Source organism: Anabrus simplex, chromosome 5 (assembly GCF_040414725.1).
Source record: "Anabrus simplex isolate iqAnaSimp1 chromosome 5, ASM4041472v1, whole genome shotgun sequence".
NCBI classification, from domain to species: Eukaryota; Metazoa; Arthropoda; class Insecta; order Orthoptera; family Tettigoniidae; genus Anabrus; species Anabrus simplex.
Window position 1 is genome coordinate 2,172,511 of NC_090269.1, and position 26,296 is coordinate 2,198,806.

Sequence of the window (26,296 nt, forward strand, 5' to 3'; positions counted from 1 at the left end):
TGTTCTTTTAGGGACTGATCCCACAGTAGCCACAGCATTACGTGGGGGGACTGATCCCACGGTAGCTAGACCAATACGTGGAAGGACTGACCTCAGCTAGCCACTGCAGTACTTGGAGGGAATGACCCCGCGCTAGCCACAGCAATACGTGGAGGGACTGATTCCCAGCTAGCCACTGCTTTAATTTTTGGGACTGATCCCACAGTAGCCACAGCATTACGTGGGGGGACTGATCCCACGGTAGCTAGACCAATACGTGGAAGGGCTGACCCCAGCTAGCCACTGCAGTACTTGGAGGGAATGACCCCGCGCTAGCCACAGCAATACGTGGAGGGACTGATTCCCAGCTAGCCACTGCAGTACTTGGAGGGATTGATCCCACAGCAGTCACAGCAGTACGTGGAGGGACTGATCCCGCGCTAGCCACAGCAATACGTGGAGGGACTGGTTCCCAGCTAGCCACTGCAGTACTTGGAGGGATTGATCCCACAGCAGCCACTGCAGTACGTGGAGGGACTGATCCCACAATAGCCACAGCTGTTTTGAAGGGACTGATCCCCTGCTAGCCACTGCAGTACCTGGAGGGACTGATCCCACAGTAGCCACACCAGTACGCGGAGGGACTGATCTCACAGTAGCCACAGAAATACGTGGACGGACTTATCCCACAGTAGCCACAGTAGTACGTGGAGGGATTGATTCCACAGTAGGGACTGCAGTATGTGGAGGGACTGATCCCACAATAGCCACTGCAGTACTTGGAGGGACTGATCCCACACTAGCCACAGCAGTTCGCGGAGGTAATGATCCAACGCTAACCACAGCAGTACGTGGAGGGACTGATCCCACAATAGCCACAGCAGTTCGCGGAGGTAATGATCCAACGCTAACCACAGCAGTACGTGGAGAGACTGATCCCACTCTAGCCACAGCTGTACGTGGAGGGAATGATCCACGCTAACCACAGCAGTACGTGGACAGACTGATCCCACGCTAACCACAGCAGTACGTGGAGGGACTGATCCCACAGTAGTCACAGCAGACCATGCAGGGACTGATCCCAGAGTAGCCACAGCAGTACGTGGAGGGACTGATCCCACGCTAACCACAGCAGTACGTGGAGGGACTGATCCCACAGTAGTCACAGCAGACCATTTAGGGACTGATCCCACAGTAGCCACAGCAGTACGTGGAGGGACTGATCCCACGCTAACCACAGCAGTACGTGGAGGGACTGATCCCACAGTAGTCACAGCAGACCATGCAGGGACTGATCCCACAGTAGCCACAGCAGTACGTGGAGGGACTGATCCCAGGCTAACCACAGCAGTACGTGGAGGGACTGATCCCACAGTAGCCACAGCAGTACGTGGAGGGACTGATCCCACGCTAACCACAGCAGTACGTGGAGGGACTGATCCCACAGTAGTCACAGCAGACCATGCAGGGACTGATCCCACTCTAGCCACAGCAGTACGTGGAGGGACTGATCCCACGCTAACCACAGCAGTACGTGGAGGGACTGATCCCACGCTAACCACAGCTGTACGTGGAGGAACTGATCCCACAGTAGTCACAGCAGACCGTGGAGGGACTGATCCCACAGTAGCAACAGCAGTACGTGGAGGGACTGATCGCACGCTAACCACAGCATTGCGTGGACGGACTGATCCCACGCCAGCCACAGCAGTACGTGGAGGGACGGATCCCACGCTAGACACAGCAGTACGTGGACGGAATAATCCCACTCTAGCCACAGCAGTACGTGGACTGACTGATCACACAGTAGCCACAGCAGTACGTGGTGGGACTGATCCCACGGTAAACACAGCAGTACGTGGACGGACTGATCCCACGCAGGCCACAGCAGTACGTGGAGGGACTGATCCCACAGTAGCCACAGCATTACGTGGATGGACTGATCCCTCAGTAGGGACTGCAGTACGCGCAGGGACTGATTCCACGCTAGCCACAGCAGTACGTGGACGGAATAATCCCACTCTAGCCACAGCAGTACGTAGACGGACTGATCCCACGGTAACCACAGCAGTACGTGGATGGACTGATCCCTCAGTAGGGACTGCGGTACGTGGAGGGATTGATCCCCAGCTAGCAACTGCTGTACTTGGAGGGACATGTCCAACAGTAGGGACTGCCGTACGTGGAGGATCTGATCCCACAGTAGGGACTGCAGTTCGTGGAGGGACTGATCCCACACTAGGGACTGCAGTTCGTGGAGGGACGGATCCCTCAGTATCTAGACCAATACTCGGAAGGGCTGATCTCCAGCTAGCCACTGCTGTACTTGGAGGGACTGATCCCACAGTACCACAGCATTACGTGGGGGACTGATCCCACAGTAGCCACAGCAAAACGTAGCGGGACTGATCCCACAGTAGCCACAGCAGTACGTGGAGGAACTGATCCGACAGTAGCTAGAGCAGTACGTGGAGGGACTTATCCGACAGTAGCTAGAGCAGTACGTGGAGGGCCTGATACCACAGTAGTCACAGCAGTACGTAGAGGGACTGATCCCACTGTAGCCACAGCAGTACGCAGAGGGAATGATCCCACGCTAACCACAGCAGTACGTGGAGGGACTGATCCCACAGTAGTCACAACAGTACGCAGATTGACTGATCCCATACTAACCACAGCAGTACGTGGAGGGACTGACCCCAGGAAGCCACTGCAGTACGTGGAGAGACTGATTCCACATTAACCACAGCAGTTCGTGGAGGAACTGATCCCACAGTAGCTAGAGCAGTACGTGCAGTGTCTGATCCCACAGTAGTCACAGCAGTACGTAGAGGGACTGATCCCACTGTAGCCACAGCGGTACACGGAGGGACTGATTCCACAGTAGCCACACTAGTACGTGGAGGGACTGATCACACAGTAGCCACAGCAGTACGTGGAGGGACTGATCCCACAGTACGGATTGCAGTACGTGGAGGGACTGATCCCACAGTAGCCACACTAGTACGTGGAGGGACTGATCACACAGTAGGGACTGCAGAGCGTGGAGGAACTGATCCCCAACAAGCCACTGCTGTACTTCCAGGGACTGATCCCACAGTAGCCACAGCAGTACGTCGAGGGACTGATCCCGCGCTAGCCCCAGCAATACGTGGAGGGACTGATTCCCAGCTAGCCACAGCAGTACGTGGAGGGACTGATCCCACAGTAGAAACAGCAGTACGTGGAGGTACTGATCCCACGCTAGCCACAGCTGTACGTGGAGGGACTGATCCCGCGCTAGCCACCGCAGTACGTGGAGGGACTGATCCCACAATAGCCACAGCAGAACTTATAGGTACTGATTCCACAGTAGCCACAGCAGTTCGTGGAGGAACTGATCTCACAGTAGCCACAGCAGTTCGTGGAGGAACTGATCCCACAGTACCTAGAGAAGTACGTGGAGGGGCTGATCACGCGTTAGCCACAGCAGTACGTGGAGGGACTAATTCTACAGTAGCCACAGCAGTACGTGGAGAGACTGATCCCACTGTGTCACAGCAGTACGTGGAGCGCCTCATTCCACAGTACCCACAGCAGTTCGTGGAAGGACTGATTCCACAGTAGCCACAGTAGTACGTGGAGGGACTGATCACGCGTTAGCCACAGCAGTACGTGGAGGGACTGATTCCATAGTAGTCACAGGAGTACGAGGAGAGACTGATCCCACAGTAGTCACAGCAGTACGCGGAGGGACTGATTCAACAATAGTCACAGCAGTACGTGGTGAGACTGATCCCACAGTAGCTAGAGCAGTACGCGGACGGCCTGATCCCATAGTAGACACAGCAGTACCCGGAGGGACTGATCACGCGTTAGCCACAGCAGTACCCAAAGGGACTGATCCCACAGTAGCTAGAGCAGTACGTGGAGGGACTGACTTCAGGAAGCCACAGTAGTACGTGGAGGGCCTGATCCCACGCTAGCCACAGCGGTACGTGGAGCGACTCATTCCACAGTAGCCACAGCAGTTCGTGGAAGGACTGATTCCACAGTAGCCACAGTAGTACGTGGAGGGACTGATCACGCGTTAGCCACAGCAGTACGTAGAGGGACTGATTCCATAGTAGTCACAGGAGTACGAGGAGAGACTGATCCCACAGTAGACACAGCAGTACGCGGAGGGACTGATTCCACAGTAGTCACAGCAGTACGTGGTGAGACTGATCCCACAGTAGTCACAACAGTACGTGGAGGGACTGATTCCACAGTAGCTAGATCAGTTCGTAGAGGGCCTGATCCCACAGTAGTCACCGCAGAACGTGGAGGGACTGATCCCACAGCAGTCACAGCAGTACGTGGAGGGACTGATTCAACGCTACCCACAGCAGTATGTGGAGGGACTGATCCCACAGTAGCCACAGCAGTACCCGGAGGGACTGATCAAACAGTGGCCACAGCAGTACGTAGAGTGACTGATCCCACAGTAGTCACAGCGGTACGTGGAAGGACTGATCCCACAGTAGACACAGCAGTACGTGGAGGGACTGATCCCACAGTAGCCACAGCAGTACGTGGAGGGACTGATCCCACAGTAGGGACTGCAGTGCGTGGAGGGACTGATCCCACAGTACCCACAGTCGCACGTGGAGAGACTGATCCCACAGTAGCCACAGTCGCACGTGGAGGGACTGATCCCACAGTAGCCACAGTCGCACGTGGAGAGACTGATCCCACAGTAGCCACAGTCGCACGTGGAGGGACTGATCCCACAGTAGCCACAGCAGTACGTGGAGGGACTGATCACACAGTAGGGACTGCAGTGCGAGGAGGGACTGATCCCACAGTACCCACAGTCGCACGTGGAGAGACTGATCCCACAGTAGCCACAGTCGCACGTGGAGGGACTGATCCCACAGTAGCCACAGCAGTACGTGGAGGGACTGATCACACAGTAGGGACTGCAGTGCGTGGAGGGACTGATCCCACAGTAGCCACAGCAGTACGTGGAGGGACTGATCACACAGTAGCCACAGCAGTACGTGGAGAGACTGATCACACAGTAGGCACAGCAGTACGTGGAGGGACTGATCCCACAGTAGGCACAGCAGTACGTGGAGGGAGTGATCCCACAGTAGGCACAGCAGTACGTGGAGGGACTGATCACACAGTAGCCACAGCAGTACGTGGAGAGACTGATCACACAGTAGGCACAGCAGTACGTGGAGGGACTGATCCCACAGTAGGCACAGCAGTACGTGGAGGGAGTGATCCCACAGTAGCCACAGCAGTACGTGGAGGGACTGATCCCACAGTAGGGACTGCAGTGCGTGGAGGGACTGATCCCACAGTACCCACAGTCGCACGTGGAGAGACTGATCCCACAGTAGCCACAGTCGCACGTGGAGAGACTGATCCCACAGTAGCCACAGTCGCACGTGGAGGGACTGATCCCACAGTAGCCACAGCAGTACGTGGAGGGACTGATCACACAGTAGGGACTGCAGTGCGTGGAGGGACTGATCCCACAGTACCCACAGTCGCACGTGGAGAGACTGATCCCACAGTAGCCACAGTCGCACGTGGAGGGACTGATCCCACAGTAGCCACAGCAGTACGTGGAGGGACTGATCACACAGTAGGGACTGCAGTGCGTGGAGGGACTGATCCCACAGTAGCCACAGCAGTACGTGGAGGGACTGATCACACAGTAGCCACAGCAGTACGTGGAGAGACTGATCACACAGTAGGCACAGCAGTATGTGGAGGGACTGATCCCACAGTAGGCACAGCAGTACGTGGAGGGAGTGATCCCACAGTAGGCACAGCAGTACGTGGAGGGACTGATCCCGCGCTAGCCACAGCAGTACGTGGAGGGACTGATCCGGCGCTAGCCATAGCAGTACGTGGAGGGACTGATCCCGCGCTAGCATTAGCAGTACGTGGAGGGAGTGATCCCACAGTAGGCACAGCAGTACGTGGAGGGATTGATCCCACAGTAGCTACAGCAGTGCGTGGAGGGACTGATCCCACAGTAGCCACAGCAGTAGGTGGAGGGACTGATCCCGCGCTAGCCACTGCAGTGCGTGGAGGGAGTGATCCCACAGTAGGCACAGCATTACGTGGAGGGACTGATCCCGCGCTAGCCACAGCAGTACGTGGAGGGACTGATCCCACAGTAGCCACAGCGGCACGTGGAGGGACTGATCCCACAGTAGCCACAGCAGTACTTGGAGGGACTGATCCCACAGTAGTCACAGCAGCACGTGGAGGGACTGATCCCACAGTAGCCACAGCAGTACGTGGAGGGACTGATCCCACATTAGCCACAGCACTACGTAGATGGACTGATCCCACAGTAGTCACAGCGGTACGTGGAAGGACTGATCCCACAGTAGACACAGCAGTACGTGGAGGGACTGATCCCACAGTAGCCACAGCAGTACGTGGAGGGACTGATCCCACAGTAGTCACAGCAGTACGTGGGGGGACTGATCCCACAGTAGCCACAGCAGTACGTGGAGGGACTGATCCCACAGTAGTCACAGCAGTACGTGGAGGGACTGATCGCACAGTAGCCACAGCACTACGTAGATGGACTGATCCCACAGTAGTCACAGCGGTACGTGGAAGGACTGATCCCACAGTAGACACAGCAGTACGTGGAGGGACTGATCCCACAGTAGCCACAGCAGTACGTGGAGGGACTGATCCCACAGTAGCCACAGCAGTACGTGGAGGGACTGATCCAACAGTAGTCACAGCAGTACGTAGAGGGACTGATTTCGCGCTAGCCACAGCAGTACGTGGAGGGACTGATCCAACAGTAGTCACAGCAGTACTTGGAGGGACTGATACCACAGTAGTCACAGCAGCACGTGGAGGGACTGATCCCACAGTAGCCACAGCAGTACGTGGAGGGACTGATCCCACATTAGCCACAGCACTACGTAGATGGACTGATCCCACAGTAGTCACAGCGGTACGTGGAAGGACTGATCCCACAGTAGACACAGCAGTACGTGGAGGGACTGATCCCACAGTAGCCACAGCAGTACGTGGAGGGTCTGATCCCACGCTAGCCACAGTAGTACGTGGAGGGACTGATCCCACAGTAGCCACAGTAGTACGTGGAGGGACTGATCCCACAGTAGCCACAGCAGTCCCCGGAGGGGCTGATCCCACAGTAGCCACAGTAGTACGTGGAGGGACTGATCCCACAGTAGCCACAGCAGTACGTTGAGGGTCTGATCCCACGCTAGCCACAGTAGTACGTGGAGGGACTGATCCAACAGTAGCCACAGCAGTACGTGGAGGGACTGATCCCACAGTAGCCACAGCAGTACGTGGAGGGACTGATCCAACAGTAGTCACAGCAGTACGTAGAGGGACTGATTTCGCGCTAGCCACAGCAGTACGTGGAGGGACTGATTCAACTATAGCCACAGCAGTACGTGGAGGGACTGATCCCGCGCTAGCCACTGCAGTGCGTGGAGGGACTGATCCCACAGTAGCCACAGCAGTACGTGGAGGGACTGATCACACAGTAGCCACAGCAGTACGTGGAGGGACTGATCCCACAGTAGCCACAGCAGTACGTGGAGGGACTGATCACACAGTAGGGACTGCAGTGCGTGGAGGGACTGATCCCACAGTAGCCACTGCAGTGCGTGGAGGGAGTGATCCCACAGTAGGCACAGCATTACGTGGAGGGACTGATCCCGCGCTAGCCACAGCAGTACGTGGAGGGAGTGATCCCACAGTAGGCACAGCAGTACGTGGAGGGACTGATCCCGCGCTAGCCACAGCAGTACGTGGAGGGACTGATCCCGCGCTAGCCATAGCAGTACGTGGAGGGAGTGATCCCACAGTAGGCACAGCAGTACGTGGAGGGATTGATTCCACGCTAGCCACAGCAGTACGTGGAGGGAGTGATCCCGCGCTAGCCACTGCAGTGCGTGGAGGGACTGATCACACAGTAGCCACAGCATTACGTGGAGGGACTGATCCCGCGCTAGCCACAGCAGTACGTGCAGGGAGTGATCCCGCGCTAGCCAAAGCGGTACGTGGAGGGAGTGATCCCACAGTAGGCACAGCAGTACGTGGAGGGACTGATCCCGCGCTAGCCAAAGCAGTACGTGGAGGGAGTGATCCCACAGTAGGCACAGCAGTACGTGGAGGGAATGATCCCGCGCTAGCCACAGCAGTACGTGGAGGGAGTGATCCCGCGCTAGCCACTGCAGTGCGTGGAGGGACTGATCACACAGTAGCCACAGCATTACGTGGAGGGACTGATCCCGCGCTAGCCACAGCAGTACGTGGAGGGAGTGATCCCGCGCTAGCCACTGCAGTGCGTGGAGGGACTGATCCCACAGTAGTCACAGCAGTACGTGGAGGGACTGATCCTGCGCTAGCCACATCAGTACGTTTACTGACTGATCCCGTGCTAGAGCCAGCAGTGCGTGGAGGGACTGATCCCAAAGTAGTCACAGCAGTACGTGGAGGGACTGATCCCGCGCTAGCCACAGCAGTACGTGGAGGGACTGATCCCACAGTAGCCACAGCAGTACGTATTGTGACTGATCCGACAGTAGCCACAGTAGTACGTGGAGGGACTGATCCCACAGTAGGGACTGCAGTACGTGGAGGGACTGATCCCCTGCTAGCCACTGCAATACGTGGAGGGAGTGATCCCACAGTAGGCACAGCAGTACGTGGAGGTTCTGATCCCACAGTAGGCACAGCAGTACGTGGAGGGTCTGATCCCACAGTAGGGACTGCAGTACGTGGAGGGACTGATCCCCTGCTAGCCACTGCAGTACTTTTAGGGACTGATCCCACCGTAGCCACAGCAGTACGTGGAGGGACTGATCTCCTGCTAGCCACTGCAGTACATTTGGGGACTGATCCCACAGTAGCCACAGCAGTACGTGGAGGGATTGATCCCACAGTAGGTAGTCCAATTCGTGGAAGGACTGATCCCCAGCTAGCCACTGCAGTACTTGGAGGGACTGATCCCACAGTAGCCACAGCATTACGTGTGGGGAATGATCCCACAGTAGGTAGACCACTACGTGGATGGACTGATCCCCTGCCAGCCACTGCAGTACTTGGAGGGACTGATCCCACAATAGCCACAGCAGTACGTGGAGGGACTGATCCCACAGTAGGGAGTGCAGTTCGTGGAGGGACTGATCCCACAGGAGGGACTGCAGTACGTGGATGGATTGATCCAAATCTAGCCACTGCTCTACTTTTAGGGACTGATCCCACAGTAGCCACAGCAGTACGTGGAGGGACTGACACCACAGTAGCCACAGCAGTCCACGGAGGGACTGATCCCACAGTAGCCACAGTAGTACGTGGAGGGACTGACACCACAGTAGCCACAGCAGACCACGGAGGGACTGATCCCACAGTAGCCACAGTAGTACGTGGAGGGACTGATCCCACAGTAGCCACAGCAGTCCACGGAGGGACTGATCCCACAGTAGCCACAGTAGTACGTGGAGGGACTGATCCCACAGTAGCCACAGTAGTACGTGGAGGGACTGATCCCACAGTAGCCACAGCAGTCCACGGAGGGACTGATCCCACAGTAGCCACAGTAGTACGTGGAGGGACTGATCCCACAGTAGCCACAGCAGTACGTTGAGGGTCTGATCCCACGCTAGCCACAGTAGTACGTGGAGGGACTGATCCCACAGTAGCCACAGTAGTACGTGGAGGGACTGATCCCACAGTAGCCACAGCAGTACGTGGAGGGACTGATCCCACAGGAGGGACTGCAGTACGTGGATGGATTGATCCAAATCTAGCCACTGCTCTACTTTTAGGGACTGATCCCACAGTAGCCACAGCAGTACGTGGAGGGAGTGATCCCGCGCTAGCCACTGCAGTGCGTGGAGGGACTGATCCCACAGTAGCCACAGCAGTCCACGGAGGGACTGATCCCACAGTAGCCACAGTAGTACGTTGAGGGTCTGATCCCACAGTAGCCACAGCAGTCCACGGAGGGACTGATCCCACAGTAGCCACAGTAGTACGTGGAGGGACTGATCCCACAGTAGCCACAGCAGTACGTTGAGGGTCTGATCCCACGCTAGCCACAGTAGTACGTGGAGGGACTGATCCCACAGTAGCCACAGTAGTACGTGGAGTCACTGATCCCACAGTAGCCACAGCAGTCCCCGGAGGGGCTGATCCCACAGTAGCCACAGTAGTACGTTGAGGGTCTGATCCCACGCTAGCCACAGTAGTACGTGGAGGGACTGATCCCACAGTAGCCACAGCAGTACGTTGAGGGTCTGATCCCACAGTAGCCACAGCAGTCCCCGGAGGGGCTGATCCCACAGTAGCCACAGCAGTACGTTGAGGGTCTGATCCCACAGTAGCCACAGCAGTCCCCGGAGGGATTGATCCCACAGTAGCCACAGTAGTACGTGGAGGGACTGATCCCCTGCTAGCCACTGCAGTACTTTTAGGGACTGATCCCACAGTAGTCACAGCAGTACGTGGAGGGACTGATCCCACAGTAGCAACAGCAGTACGTGGAGGGACTGATCCCACAGTAGTCACAGTAGTACGTGGAGGGACTGATCCCACAGTAGTCACAGTAGTACGTGGAGGGACTGATCCCACAGTAGTCACAGCAGTACGTGGAGGGACTGATCCCACAGTAGTCACAGCAGTACGTGGAGGGACTGATCCCACAGTAGTCACAGCAGTACGTGGAGGGACTGATCCCACAGTAGTCACAGTAGTACGTGGAGGGACTGATCCCCTGCTAGCCACTGCAGTACGTGGAGGGACTGATCCCACAGTAGTCACAGCAGTACGTGGAGGGTCTGATCCTGCGCTAGCCACATCAGTACGTTTATTGACTGATCCCACAATAGCCACAGCAGTACGTAGTGTGACTGATCCGACAGTAGCCACAGAAGTACGTGGAGGGACTTATCCCACAGTAGCCGCAGTAGTACCTGAAGGGACTGATCCCGCGCTAGCCACGGCAGTACGTCGGGTACTGATCCCGCGCTAGCAACGGCAGTACGTGGGGGACTGATCCCACAGTAGCCACAGCAGGACGTGGATTGTCTTATCCCACAGTAGCCACAGTAGTACCTGAAGGGACTGATCCCGCGCTAGCCACGGCAGTACGTGGGGGACTGATCCCACAGTAGCCACAGCAGTACCTGGAAGGACTGATCCCACAGTAGCCACAGCAGTACGTGGAGGACTGATCCCGCGCTAGCCACGGCAGTACGTGGAGGGACTGATCCCGCGCTAGCCACAGCAATACCTGGAAGGACTGATCCCACAGTAGCCACAGCAGTACGTGGGGGACTGATCCCGCGCTAGCCACAGCAATACCTGGAAGGTCTTATCCCACAGTAGCCACAGCAGTACGTGGAGGGACTGATCCCGCGCTAGCCACAGCAATACCTGGAAGGACTGATCCCACAGTAGCCACAGCAGTACGTGGGGGACTGATCCCGCGCTAGCCACAGCAATACCTGGAAGGTCTTATCCCACAGTAGCCACAGCAGTACGTGGGGGACTGATCCCGCGCTAGCCACAGCAATACCTGGAAGGACTGATCCCACAGTAGCCACAGCAGTACGTGGAGGGACTGATCCCGCGCTAGCCACAGCAATACCTGGAAGGTCGTATCCCACAGTAGCCACAGCAGTACGTGGGGGACTGATCCCGCGCTAGCCACAGCAATACCTGGAAGGACTGATCCCACAGTAGCCACAGCAGTACGTGGAATGTCTGATCCCACTGTAGCCACAGCAGTACTTTTGTGACTTATCACGCGCTAGCCATAGTAGTACAAGGAGGGACTGATCCCACAGTAGCCACAGCATGTCGTGGGGGACTGATCCCACAGTAGCCACAGCAGGACATGGGGGACTGATCCCACAGTAGCCACAGCAGGACATGGGGGACTGAACCCACAGTAGCCACAGCAGTACGTGGAGGGACTGATCCCACAGTAGCCACAGTAGTACGTGGGGGACTGAACCCACAGTAGCCACAGCAGTACGTGGAGGGACTGATCCCACAGTAGCGACAGCAGGACATGGGGGACTGATCCCACAGTAGCCACAGCAGTACGTGTGGGGTCTGATCCCACAGTAGCCACAGCAGGACGTGGGGGACTGATCCCACAGTAGCCACAGCAGTACGTGGAGGGACTGATCCCACAGTAGCCACAGCAGTACGTGGAGGGACTGATCCCACAATAGCAACAGCAGTACGTGGAGGGACTGATCCCACAGTAGCAACAGCAGTACGTGGAGGGTCTGATCGCACGCTAGCCACAGTTGTTCGTGGAGTGACCTTTCACGCGCTAGCCACAGTAGTACATGGAGGGACAGATCCCGCAACAGCCACAGTAGTACGTGGAGGGACTGATCCCACAGTAGCCACAGCAGTAGGTGGTGTGACTTATCACGCGCTAGCCACAGCAGTACGTGGAGGGACTGATCCCACAGTAGCCACAGCAGTACGTGGAGGGACTGATCCCACAGTAGCCACAGCAGTGGGTGGTGTGACTTATCACGCGCTAGCCACAGCAGTACGTGGAGGGACTGATCCCGCAGTAGCCACAGCAGTACGTGGAGGGACTGGTCCCACAGTAGCTACAGCAGTAGGTGGTGTGACTTATCACGCGCTAGCCACAGCAGTACGTGGAGGGACTGATTCCACAGTAGCCATAGCAGTATGTGGACTGAATTTTCACGCGCTAGCCACAGTAGTACAAGGAGGGACTGATCCGACAGTAGGCACAGCAGTACGTTGAGGGTCTGATCCCACGCTAGCCACAGCAGTACGTGGAGGGACTGATCCCACAGTAGGGACTGCAGTACGTGCAAGGACTGATCCCACAGTACCCACAGTCGCACGTGGAGAGACTGATCCCACAGTAGCCACAGTCGCACGTGGAGGGACTGATCCCACAGTAGGGACTGCAGTACGTGCAGGGACTGATCCCACAGTAGCAACAGGAGTACGTGGAGGGACTGATCCCACAGTAGCCACAGCAGTACGTGGAGGGACTGATTCCACAGTAGCCATAGCAGTATGTGGACTGAATTTTCACGCGCTAGCCACAGTAGTACAAGGAGGGACTGAACCCACAGTAGCCACAGCAGTACGTTGAGGGTCTGATCCCACGCTAGCCACAGCAGTACGTGGAGGGACTGATCCCACAGTAGGGACTGCAGTACGTGCAGGGACTGATCCCACAGTACCCACAGTCGCACGTGGAGGGACTGATCCGACAGTAGCCACAGCAGTACGCGGGGGGACTGATCCCGCAGTAGCCACAGCAGTACGTGGAGGGACTGATCCCACAGTAGCTACAGCAGTAGGTGGAGGGACTGATCCCACAGTAGCCACAGCAGTACGTTGAGGGTCTGATCCCACGCTAGCCACAGCAGTACGTGGAGGGACTGATCCCACCGTAGGGACTGCATTACGTGCAGGGACTGATCCCACAGTACCCACAGTCGCACGTGGAGAGACTTATCCCACAGTAGCCACAGTCGCACGTGGAGGGACTGATCGGACAGTAGCCACAGTCGCACGGTGAGGGACTGATCCCACAGTAGGGACTGCAGTACGTTCAGGGACTGATCCCACAGTAGCAACAGGAGTACGTGGAGGGACTGATCCCACAGTAGCAACAGCAGTACGTGGAGGGATTGATCCCACAGTAGGGTCTGCAGTACGTGCAGGGACTGATCCCACAGTAGCCACAGCAGTACGTGGAGGGACTGATCCCACAGTAGCAACAGCAGTACGTGGAGGGAGTGGTCCCACAGTAGGGTCTGCAGTACGTGCAGGGACTGATCCCACAGTAGCAACAGGAGTACGTGGAGGGACTGATCCCACAGTGGCCACAGCAGGACGTGGGGGACTGATCCCACAGTAGCCACAGCAGGACGTGGGGGACTGATCCCACAATAGCCACAGCAGTACGTGGAGGGACTGATCCCACAGTAGCCACAGCAGGACATGGGGGACTGATCCCACAGTAGCCACAGCAGTACGTGGAGGGTCTGATCCCACAGTAGCCACAGCAGGACGTGGGGGACTGATCCCACAGTAGCAACAGCAGTACGTGGAGGGACTGATCCCACAGTAGCAACAGCAGTACGTGGAGGGTCTGATCGCACGCTAGCCACAGTAGTTCGTGGAGTGACCTTTCACGCGCTAGCCACAGTAGTACATGGAGGGACTGATCCCGCAGTAGCCACAGCAGTACGTGGAGGGACAGATCCCGCAGCAGCCACAGTAGTACGTGGAGGGACTGATCCCACAGTAGCCACAGCAGTAGGTGGTGTGACTTATCACGCGCTAGCCACAGCAGTACGTGGAGGGACTGATCCCACAGTAGCCACAGCAGTACGTGGAGGGACTGATCCCACAGTAGCCACAGCAGTAGGTGGTGTGACTTATCACGCGCTAGCCACAGCAGTACGTGGAGGGACTGATCCCGCAGTAGCCACAGCAGTACGTGGAGGGACTGGTCCCACAGTAGCTACAGCAGTAGGTGGAGGGACTGATCCCACAGTAGCCACCGCAGTACGTTGAGGGTCTGATCCCACGCTAGCCACAGTAGTACGTGGAGGGACTGATCCAACAGTAGGGACTGCAGTACGTGCAGGGACTGATCCCACAGTACCCACAGTCGCACGTGGAGAGACTGATCCCACAGTAGCCACAGTCGCACACGGAGGGACTGATCCCACAGTAGGGACTGCAGTACGTTCAGGGACTGATCCCACAGTAGCAACAGGAGTACGTGGAGGGACTGATCCCACAGTAGCAACAGCAGTACGTGGAGGGAGTGATCCCACAGTAGGGTCTGCAGTACGTGCAGGGACTGATCCCACAGTAGCCACAGCAGTACGTGGAGGGACTGATCCCACAGTAGCAACAGCAGTACGTGGAGGGAGTGGTCCCAGAGTAGGGACTGCAGTACGTGCAGGGACTGATCCCACAGTAGGGACTGCAGTACGTGCAGGGACTGATCCCACTTTAGCCACAGCAGTACGTGGAGGGAATGATCCCACTTTAGCAACAGCAGTACGTGGAGGGAGTGATCCCACAGTAGGGTCTGCAGTACGTGCAGGGACTGATCCCACAGTAGCCACAGCAGTACGTGGAGGGACTGATCCCACAGTAGCAACAGCAGTACGTGGAGGGACTGATCCCACAGTAGGGACTGCAGTACGTGGAGGGTCTGATCCCACAGTAGGGACTGCAGTACGTGCAGGGTCTGATCCCACAGAAGCCACAGCAGTACTTGGAGGGACTGATCCCACAGTAGGGACTGCAGTATGTGGAAGGACTGATCCCACAGTAGCCACAGCAGTACTTGGAGGGACTGATCCCACAGTAGGGACTGAAGTACGTGCAGCTACTGATCCCACAGTGGCCACAGCAGTACATGGAGGGACTGATCCCACAGTAGCATCAGCAGTACGTGGAGGTACTGATCCCACAGTAGGGACTGCAGTACGTGGAGGGACTTATCCCACAGTAGGGACTGCAGTACGTGGAGGACTGATACCACAGTAGCCACAGCAATACCTGGAAGGACTGATCCCACAGTAGCCACAGCAGTACGTGGAGTGTCTGATCCCACAGTAGCCACAGCAGTACGTGGAGTGTCTGATCCCACTGTAGCCACAGCAGTACTTTTGTGACTTATCACGCGCTAGCCACAGTAGTACAAGGAGGGACTGATCCCACAGTAGCCACAGCAGGACGTGGGGGACTGATCCCACAGTAGCCACAGCAGTACGTGGAGGGACTGATCCCACAGTAGCCACAGCAGGACATGGGGGACTGATCCCACAGTAGCCACAGCAGTACGTGGAGGGACTGATCCCACAGTAGCATCAGCAGTACGTGGAGGTACTGATCCCACAGTAGGGACTGCAGTACGTGGAGGGACTTATCCCACAGTAGGGACTGCAGTACGTGCAGGGACTGATCCCACAGTAGGGACTGCAGTACGTTGAGGGACTGATCCCACAGTAGGGACTGCAGTACGTGCAGGGACTGATCCCACTTTAGCCACAGCAGTACGTGGAGGGACTGATCCCACGCTAGCCACAGCAGTACGTGGAAGGACTGATCCCACAGTAGCCACAGCATTACGTGGAGGGACTGATCCCATAGTAGCCACTGCAGTACGGGGAGGGACTGATCCCACAGTAGCCACAGCATTACGTGGAGGGACTGATCCCATAGTAGCCACAGCAGTACGTAGAGGGACTGATCCCAGAGTAGGGACTGCAGTACGTGGAGGGACTGATCCCACAGTAGGGACTGTAGTACGTTTAGGGACTTATCCCACAGTAGGGACTGCAGTACGTCCAGGGACTGATCCCACTGTAGGGACTGAAGTACGTGCAGGGACTGATCCCACAGTAGCCACAGCAGTACGTGGAGGGACTGATCCCACAGTAGCAACAGCAGTACGTGGAGGGACTGATCCCACAGTAGCAACAGCAGTACGTGGAGGGTCTGATCGCACGCTAGCCACAGTTGTTCGTGGAGTGACCTTTCACGCGCTAGCCACAGTAGTACATGGAGGGACTGATACCACAGTAGCCACAGCAGTACGTGGAGGGACTGATCCCACAGTAGCCACAGCAGTAGGTGGTGTGACTTATCACGCGCTAGCCACAGCAGTACGTGGAGGGACTGATACCACAGTAGCCACAGCAGTACGTGGACTGAATTTTCACGCGCTAGCCACAGTAGTACAAGGAGGGACTGATCCGACAGTAGGCACAGCAGTACGTGGGGGGACTGATCCCGCAGTAGCCACAGCAGTACGTGGGGGGACTGATCCCACAGTAGCTACTGCAGTAGGTGGAGGGACTGATCCCACAGTAGCCACAGCAGTACGTTGAGGGTCTGATCCCACGCTAGCCACAGCAGTACGTGGAGGGACTGATCCCACAGTAGGGACTGCAGTACGTGCAGGGACTGATCCCACAGTACCCACAGTCGCACGTGGAGAGACTGATCCCACAGTAGCCACAGTCGCACGTGGAGGGACTGATCCCACAGTAGCCACAGTCGCACGTGGAGGGACTGATCCCACAGTAGCAACAGGAGTACGTGGAGGGACTGATCCCACAGTAGCAACAGCAGTACGTGGAGGGACTGATCCCACAGTAGCAACAGTAGTACGTGGAGGGACTGATCCCACAGTAGCCACAGCAGTAGGTGGAGGTACTGATCCCACAGTAGGGACTGCAGTACGTTCAGGGACTGATCCCACAGTAGCAACAGGAGTACGTGGAGGGACTGATCCCACAGTAGCAACAGCAGTACGTGGAGGGAGTGATCCCACAGTAGGGTCTGCAGTACGTGGAGGGACTGATCCCACAGTAGCAACAGCAGTACGTGGAGGGACTGATCCCACAGTAGCATCAGCAGTACGTGGAGGTACTGATCCCACAGTAGGGACTGCAGTACGTTCAGGGACTGATCCCACAGTAGCAACAGGAGTACGTGGAGGGACTGATCCCACAGTAGCAACAGCAGTACGTGGAGGGAGTGATCCCACAGTAGGGTCTGCAGTACGTGCAGGGACTGATCCCACAGTAGCCACAGCAGTACGTGGAGGGACTGTTCCCATAGTAGCAACTTCAGTACGTGGAGGGAGTGGTCCCACAGTAGGGTCTGCAGTACGTGCAGGGACTGATCCCACAGTAGCAACAGGAGTACGTGGAGGGACTGATCCCACAGTGGCCACAGCAGGACGTGGGGGACTGATCCCACAGTAGCCACAGCAGGACGTGGGGGACTGATCCCACAGTAGCCACAGCAGTACGTTGAGGGACTGATCCCACAGTAGCCACAGCAGGACATGGGGGACTGATCCCACAGTAGCCACAGCAGTACGTGGAGGGTCTGATCCCACAGTAGCCACAGCAGGACGTGGGGGACTGATCCCACAGTAGCCACAGCAGTACGTGGAGGGACTGATCCCACAGTAGCCACAGCAGTACGTGGAGGGACTGATCCCACAGTAGCAACAGCAGTACGTGGAGGGACTGATCCCACAGTAGCAACAGCAGTACGTGGAGGGTCTGATCGCACGCTAGCCACAGTAGTTCGTGGAGTGACCTTTCACGCGCTAACCACAGTAGTACATGGAAGGACAGATCCCGCAGCAGCCACAGTAGTACGTGGAGGGACTGATCCCACAGTAGCCACAGCAGTAGGTGGTGTGACTTATCACGCGCTAGCCACAGCAGTACGTGGAGGGACTGATCCCACAGTAGCCACAGCAGTACGTGGAGGGACTGACCCCACAGTAGCCACAGCAGTAGGTGGTGTGACTTATCACGCGCTAGCCACAGCAGTACGTGGAGGGACTGATCCCGCAGTAGCCACAGCAGTACGTGGAGGGACTGGTCCCACAGTAGCTACAGCAGTAGGTGGAGGGACTGATCCCACAGTAGCCACAGCAGTACGTTGAGGGTCTGATCCCACGCTAGCCACAGTAGTACGTGGAGGGACTGATCCAACAGTAGGGACTGCAGTACGTGCAGGGACTGATCCCACAGTACCCACAGTCGCACGTGGAGAGACTGATCCCACAGTAGCCACAGTCGCACGAGGAGGGACTGATCCCACAGTAGGGACTGCAGTACGTTCAGGGACTGATCCCACAGTAGCAACAGGAGTACGTGGAGGGACTGATCCCACAGTAGCAACAGCAGTACGTGGAGGGAGTGATCCCACAGTAGGGTCTGCAGTACGTGCAGGGACTGATCCCACAGTAGCCACAGCAGTACGTGGAGCTACTGATCCCACAGTAGCAACAGCAGTACGTGGAGGGAGTGGTCCCACAGTAGGGACTGCAGTACGTGCAGGGACTGATCCCACAGTAGGGACTGCAGTACGTGCAGGGACTGATCCCACTTTAGCCACAGCAGTACGTGGAGGGAGTGATCCCACTTTAGCAACAGCAGTACGTGGAGGGAGTGATCCCACAGTAGGGTCTGCAGTACGTGCAGGGACTGATCCCACAGTAGCCACAGCAGTACGTGGAGGGACTGATCCCACAGTGGCCACAGCAGTACATGGAGGGACTGATCCCACAGTAGCATCAGCAGTACGTGGAGGTACTGATCCCACAGTAGCCACAGCAGTACGTGGAGGGACTGATCCCACAGTAGCATCAGCAGTACATGGAGGGACTGATCCCACAGTGGCCACAGCAGTACATGGAGGGACTGATCCCACAGTAGCATCAGCAGTACGTGCAGGGACTGATCCCACAGTAGCCACAGCAGTACGTGGAGGGACTGATCCCACAGTAGCAACAGCAGTACGTGGAGGGACTGATCCCACAGTAGGGACTGCAGTACGTGGAGGGACTGATCCCACAGTAGGGACTGCAGTACGTGGAGGGTCTGATCCCACAGTAGGGACTGCAGTACGTGCAGGGACTGATCCCACAGAAGCCACAGCAGTACTTGGAGGGACTGATCCCACAGTAGGGACTGAAGTACGTGCAGGGACTGATCCCACAGTGGCCACAGCAGTACATGGAGGGACTGATCCCACAGTAGCATCAGCAGTACGTGGAGGTACTGATCCCACAGTAGGGACTGCAGTACGTGGAGGGACTTATCCCACAGTAGGGACTGCAGTACGTGCAGGGACTGATCCCACAGAAGCCACAGCAGTACTTGGAGGGACTGATCCCACAGTAGGGACTGAAGTACGTGCAGGGACTGATCCCACAGTGGCCACAGCAGTACATGGAGGGACTGATCCCACAGTAGCCACAGCAGGACGTGGGGGACTGATCCCACAGTAGGGACTGCAGTACGTGGAGGACTGATACCACAGTAGCCACAGCAATACCTGGAAGGACTGATCCCACAGTAGGGACTGCAGTACCTGGAAGGACTGATCCCACAGTAGCCACAGCAGTACATGGAGGGACTGATCCCACAGTAGCCACAGCTGGACGTGGGGGACTGATCCCACAGTAGGGACTGCAGTATGTGGAAGGACTGATCCCACAGTAGCCACAGCAGTACTTGGAGGGACTGATCCCACAGTAGGGACTGAAGTACGTGCAGCTACTGATCCCACAGTGGCCACAGCAGTACTTGGAGGGACTGATCCCACAGTAGCATCAGCAGTACGTGGAGGTACTGATCCCACAGTAGGGACTGCAGTACGTGCAGGGACTGATCCCACTGTAGCCACAGCAGTACGTGGAGTGTCTGATCCCACAGTAGCCACAGCAGTACGTGGAGTGTCTGATCCCACTGTAGCCACAGCAGTACTTTTGTGACTTATCACGCGCTAGCCACAGTAGTACAAGGAGGGACTGATCCCACAGTAGCCACAGCAGGACGTGGGGGACTGATCCCACAGTAGCCACAGCAGGACGTGGGGGACTGATCCCACAGTAGGGACTGCAGTACGTGGAGGACTGATACCACAGTAGCCACAGCAGTACGTGGAGGGACTGATCCCACAGTAGCCACAGCAGGACGTGGAGGGACTGATCCCACAGTAGCCACAGCAGGACATGGGGGACTGATCCCAAAGTAGCCACAGCAGTACGTGGAGGGACTGATCCCACAGTAGCATCAGCAGTACGTGGAGGTACTGATCCCACAGTAGCCACAGCAGGACATGGGGGACTGATCCCACAGTAGCATCAGCAGTACGTGGAGGGACTGATCCCACAGTAGCCACAGCAGGACGTGGAGGGACTGATCCCACAGTAGCATCAGCAGTACGTGGAGGGACTGATCCCACAGTAGCCACAGCAGGACGTGGAGGGACTGATCCCATAGTAGCCACTGCAGTACGGGGAGGGACTGATCCCACAGTAGGGACTGCAGTATGTGGAAGGACTGATCCCACAGTAGCCACAGCAGTACGTGGAGGGACTGATCCCACAGTAGCCACAGCAGGACGTGGGGGACTGATCCCACAGTAGCCACAGCAGTTCGTGGAGGGACTGATCCCACAGTAGCCACAGCAGGACGTGGGGGACTGATCCCACAGTAGCCACAGCAGTACGTGGAGGGACTGATCCCACAGTAGCCACAGCAGGACATGGGGGACTGATCCCACAGTAGTCACAGCAGTACGTGGAGGGACTGATCCCACAGTAGCCACAGCAGGACATGGGGGACTGATCCCAAAGTAGCCACAGCAGTACGTGGAGGGACTGATCCCACAGTAGGGACTGCAGTACGTGGAGGGACTGATCCCACAGTAGCCACAGCAGTACGTGGAGGGACTGATCCCACAGTAGCATCAGCAGTACGTGGAGGTACTGATCCCACAGTAGGGACTGCAGTACGTGGAGGGACTTATCCCACAGTAGGGACTCAGTACGTGCAGGGACTGATCCCACAGTAGGGACTGCAGTACGTTGAGGGACTGATCCCACAGTAGGGACTGCAGTACGTGCAGGGACTGATCCCACTTTAGCCACAGCAGTACGTGGAGGGACTGATCCCACGCTAGCCACAGCAGTACGTGGAAGGACTGATCCCACAGTAGCCACAGCATTACGTGGAGGGACTGATCCCATAGTAGCCACTGCAGTACGGGGAGGGACTGATCCCACAGTAGCCACAGCATTACGTGGAGGGACTGATCCCATAGTAGCCACAGCAGTACGTAGAGGGACTGATCCCAGAGTAGGGACTGCAGTACGTGGAGGGACTGATCCCACAGTAGGGACTGTAGTACGTTTAGGGACTTATCCCACAGTAGGGACTGCAGTACGTGCAGGGACTGATCCCACTGTAGGGACTGAAGTACGTGCAGGGACTGATCCCACAGTAGCCACAGCAGTACGTGGAGGGACTGATCCCACAGTAGCAACAGCAGTACGTGGAGGGACTGATCCCACGCTAGCCACAGCAGTACGTGGAAGGACTTATCCCACAGTAGCCACAGCATTACGTGGAGGGACTGATCCAATAGTAGCCACTGCAGTACGTGGAGGGACTGATCCCACAGTAGCCACAGCATTACATGGAGGGACTGATCCCATAGTAGCCACAGCAGTACGTAGAGGGACTGATCCCACAGTAGCCACAGCATTATGTGGAGGGTCTGATCCCACAGTAGCCACAGCAGTACGTGCAGGGTCTGATCCCACAGTAGTGACTGCAGTACGTGCAGGGACTGATCCCACAGTAGCCACAGCATTATGTGGAGGGTCTGATCCCACAGTAGCCACAGCAGTACGTGCAGGGTCTGATCCCACAGTAGGGTCTGCAGTACGTGCAGGGACTGATCCCACAGTGACCACAGCAGTACGTGGAGGGACTGATCTCACAGTAGCCACAGCAGTACGTGCAGGGTCTGATCCCACAGTAGGGACTGCAGTACGTGGAGGGACTGATCCCACAGTAGCCACAGCATTACGTGGAGGGCTGATCCCACAGTAGCCACAGCAGTACGTGCAGGGACTGATCCCACAGTAGACACAGCATTACGTGCAGGGACTGATCCGACAGTAGCCACAGCAGTACCTGGAGGGACTGATCCCACAGTAGCCACAGCATTATGTGGAGGGTCTGATCCCACAGTAGCCACAGCAGTACGTGCAGGGACTGATCCCACAGTAGCCACAGCAGTACCTGTGGGGACTGATCCCGCTGCCACAGAACACCTGTCCAGCTTTTCTCTCATGCTTACTACCCGATACCATCAGGTCATCTGGCCTGATCGCATGTGGACCTCCCTGCGGTCTCTTTCACTTCTAAGGCGGTGTAGCCACGTGAAGGTTTGCGGCCCACCGTTGTCCAACGCCCTCGGGCTTCGAGCACTTGGGGACCGGTGAATGCTGACTGGGCCAGTGATTGTCATCGGTGTGGTGTTACTCGTCGAGAATCAGAGATGTTACCCCTCACTCCCCGAAACAGGTCATCGACCTGACCGATAGGTTTCTCCACGCAGCCTGTGCGATTGGGTTAGGACTGTTAGGTTGTGATAATTTGATGTCATTATTAGGTTAAGGTAGGGTATTTAGGTTTGGTAATGGCGTTATGATGACGTCAAAGTTCGTTGAACTTGATTGCGTCTTCACTGTTTAAAAGAATGCTAATTCAGCGTAATTGAAATCGCCCGCCTTGATCCAGAACCGTTGGTCTCTTCAGTTTTGTAAATCACAGCATGAATTTAGAGTTTTCCTTTGTTCGTAAAAATTATCTTATTCTTCATTGTTAAGTTATACAAGTAGGTAACAATTCTCAATTGCAAAATAACACCAGCGAAAATACCACTAAATCTGTGTAGAAAATTTATTTGGTGGAGGTTCAAGACGAGAGTGATCATTCCCTTCTATTTCTACGGGGATGTGAAAACACGTACCTGGTGCTGTTGCATTCCCGCCTTCGCCTTCAACGTAGATGGTGATCCAATCGCAACCTTCGTCGAGTACAGCAACCGTGAGAGAAGTGGAATACCTACCACCATCCGTTTCGAAAGCTATGACTTCAGTCTGGAACAGTTACAAGCAGTAACGTGTTATTTATAACAGGAACAGTTACTATTAATAGTGTATGAAATGGCGTGTCGAATAACCGAGGCCAGCTGCCGGACACTACTACATACAAGTGGATGATACATGTTTGTTTCATGTAGATCCAAACACTGGTCTCTTAATGTAAGGCAAGATCAAAAAGTTTCCGTTTGTGGGCGACTCCAATATGGGTAAATAAGCGCGTACATCTGGCAGCCGTGTCGCGCCTTAAATGCGGCCACGTGAACGATGGCGACGTCCAAAGAGGATCAACGTGCTGCTAATGGTGCAGCATGACTGGTCTCAACAACGAGCGGGCGATCAGGGGGGACGGTAACATTATCACGCCTCAAAGGATGTGTAGTAAGTGGACCACACGGGGATGTGTAGTAAGTGGACCACACGGGGATGTGTAGTAAGTGGAGCACACGGGGATGTGTAGCAGGCGGAGCACACTGGGATGTGTAGTAAGTGGACCACACGGGGATGTGTAGTAAGTGGAGCGATGTGTAGTAAGTGGAGCACACTGGGATGTGTAGTAAGTGGACCACACAGGGATGTGTAGTAAGTGGAGCACACGGGGATGTGTAGTAAGTGGAGCACACTGGGATGTGTAGCAGGTGGACCACACTGGGATGTGTAGTAAGTGGAGCACACGGGATGTGTAGTAAGTGGACCACACGGGGATGTGTAGCAGGTGGAGCACACGGGGATGTGTAGTAAGTGGAGCACACTGGGTTGTGTAGTAAGTGGGGCACACTGGGATGTGTAGTAAGTGGAGCACACTGGGATGTGTAGTAAGTGGAGCACACTGGGTTGTGTAGTAAGTGGACCACACTGGGATGTGTAGTAAGTGGAGCACACAGGGATGTGTAGTAAGTGGAGCACACTGGGATGTGAAGTGGACCACACTGGGATGTGTAGTAAGTGGAGCACACAGGGATGTGTAGTAAGTGGAGCACAACTGGGATGTGTAGTAAGTGGAGCACACTGGGATGTGTAGCAGGTGGACCACACTGGGATGTGTAGCAGGTGGACCACACTGGGATGTGTAGTAAGTGGACCACACTGGGATGTGTAGTAAGTGGAGCACACTGGGATGTGTAGCAGGTGGACCACACTGGGATGTGTAGTAAGTGGACCACACTGGGATGTGTAGTAAGTGGAGCACACTGGGATGTGTAGCAGGTGGAGCACACTGGGATGTGTAGCAGGTGGACCACACTGGGATGTGTAGCAGGTGGACCACACTGGGATGTGTAGTAAGTGGACCACACTGGGATGTGTAGTAAGTGGAGCACACTGGGATGTGTAGCAGGTGGACCACACTGGGATGTGTAGCAGGTGGACCACACTGGGATGTGTAGTAAGTGGACCACACTGGGATGTGTAGTAAGTGGAGCACACTGGGATGTGTAGTAAGTGGAGCACACTGGGATGTGTAGTAAGTGGACCACACTGGGATGTGTAGCAGGTGGACCACACTGGGATGTGTAGCAGGTGGACCACACTGGGATGTGTAGTAAGTGGAGCACACTGGGATGTGTAGTAAGTGGACCACACGGGGATGTGTAGCAGGTGGACCACACTGGGATGTGTACTAAGTGGAGCACACTGGGATGTGTAGCAGGTGGACCACACTGGGATGTGTAGCAGGTGGACCACACTGGGATGTGTAGTAAGTGGAGCACACTGGGATGTGTAGTAAGTGGAGCACACTGGGATGTGTAGCCGGTGGACCACACAGGGATGTGTAGTAAGTGGAGCACACTGGGATGTGTAGTAAGTGGAGCACACTGGGATGTGTAGCAGGTGGACCACACTGGGATGTGTAGCAGGTGGACCACACGGGGATGTGTAGTAAGTGGACCACACTGGGATGTGAAGTAAGTGGAGCGCACGGGGATGTGTAGTAAGTGGAGCACACTGGGATGTGTAGTAAGTGGAGCACACTGGGATGTGTAGCAGGTGGACCACACTGGGATGTGTAGCAGGTGGAGCACAACTGGGATGTGTAGCAGGTGGACCACACTGGGATGTGTAGTAAGTGGAGCACACTGGGATGTGTAGTAAGTGGAGCACACTGGGATGTGTAGCAGGTGGACCACACTGGGATGTGTAGCAGGTGGACCACACTGGGATGTGTAGTAAGTGGCGCACACTGGGATGTGTAGCAGGTGGACCACACTGGGATGTGTAGAAGGTGGACCACACTGGGATGTGTAGTAAGTGGAGCGCACTGGGATGTGTAGTAAGTGGAGCACACTGGGATGTGTAGCAGGTGGACCACACTGGGATGTGTAGCAGGTGGACCACACTGGGATGTGTAGCAGGTGGACCACACAGGGATGTGTAGTAAGTGGAGCACACTGGGATGTGTAGTAAGTGGAGCACACTGGGATGTGTAGCAGGTGGACCACACAGGGATGTGTAGTAAGTGGAGCACACTGGGATGTGTAATAAGTGGAGCACACTGGGATGTGTAGCAGGTGGACCACACTGGGATGTGTAGCAGGTGGACCACACGGGGATGTGTAGTAAGTGGACCACACTGGGATGTGAAGTAAGTGGAGCGCACGGGGATGTGTAGTAAGTGGAGCACACGGGGATGTGTAGTAAGTGGCGCACACGGGGATGTGTAGTAAGTGGACCACACGGGGATGTGTAGCAGGTGGAGCACACTGGGATGTGTAGTAAGTGGAGCACACTGGGATGTGTAGTAAGTGGAGCACACTGGGATGTGTAGCAGGTGGACCACACAGGGATGTGTAGTAAGTG

The 26,296-nt window shown here is 56.1% G+C and overlaps 1 protein-coding gene across 1 annotated transcript in view; it reads right to left on the reverse strand.

Moving 5' to 3' along the window:
* LOC136874255 (uncharacterized) overlaps positions 1-26,296 on the reverse strand; it is a 150,600-nt gene that overhangs the window by 53,752 nt on the left and 70,552 nt on the right. Inside the window, exon 3 of the mRNA XM_068227709.1 lies at positions 23,368-23,497. Within this exon, the coding sequence (XP_068083810.1) occupies positions 23,368-23,497 (130 nt within the window). The remainder of the gene's footprint in view (positions 1-23,367; positions 23,498-26,296) is intronic.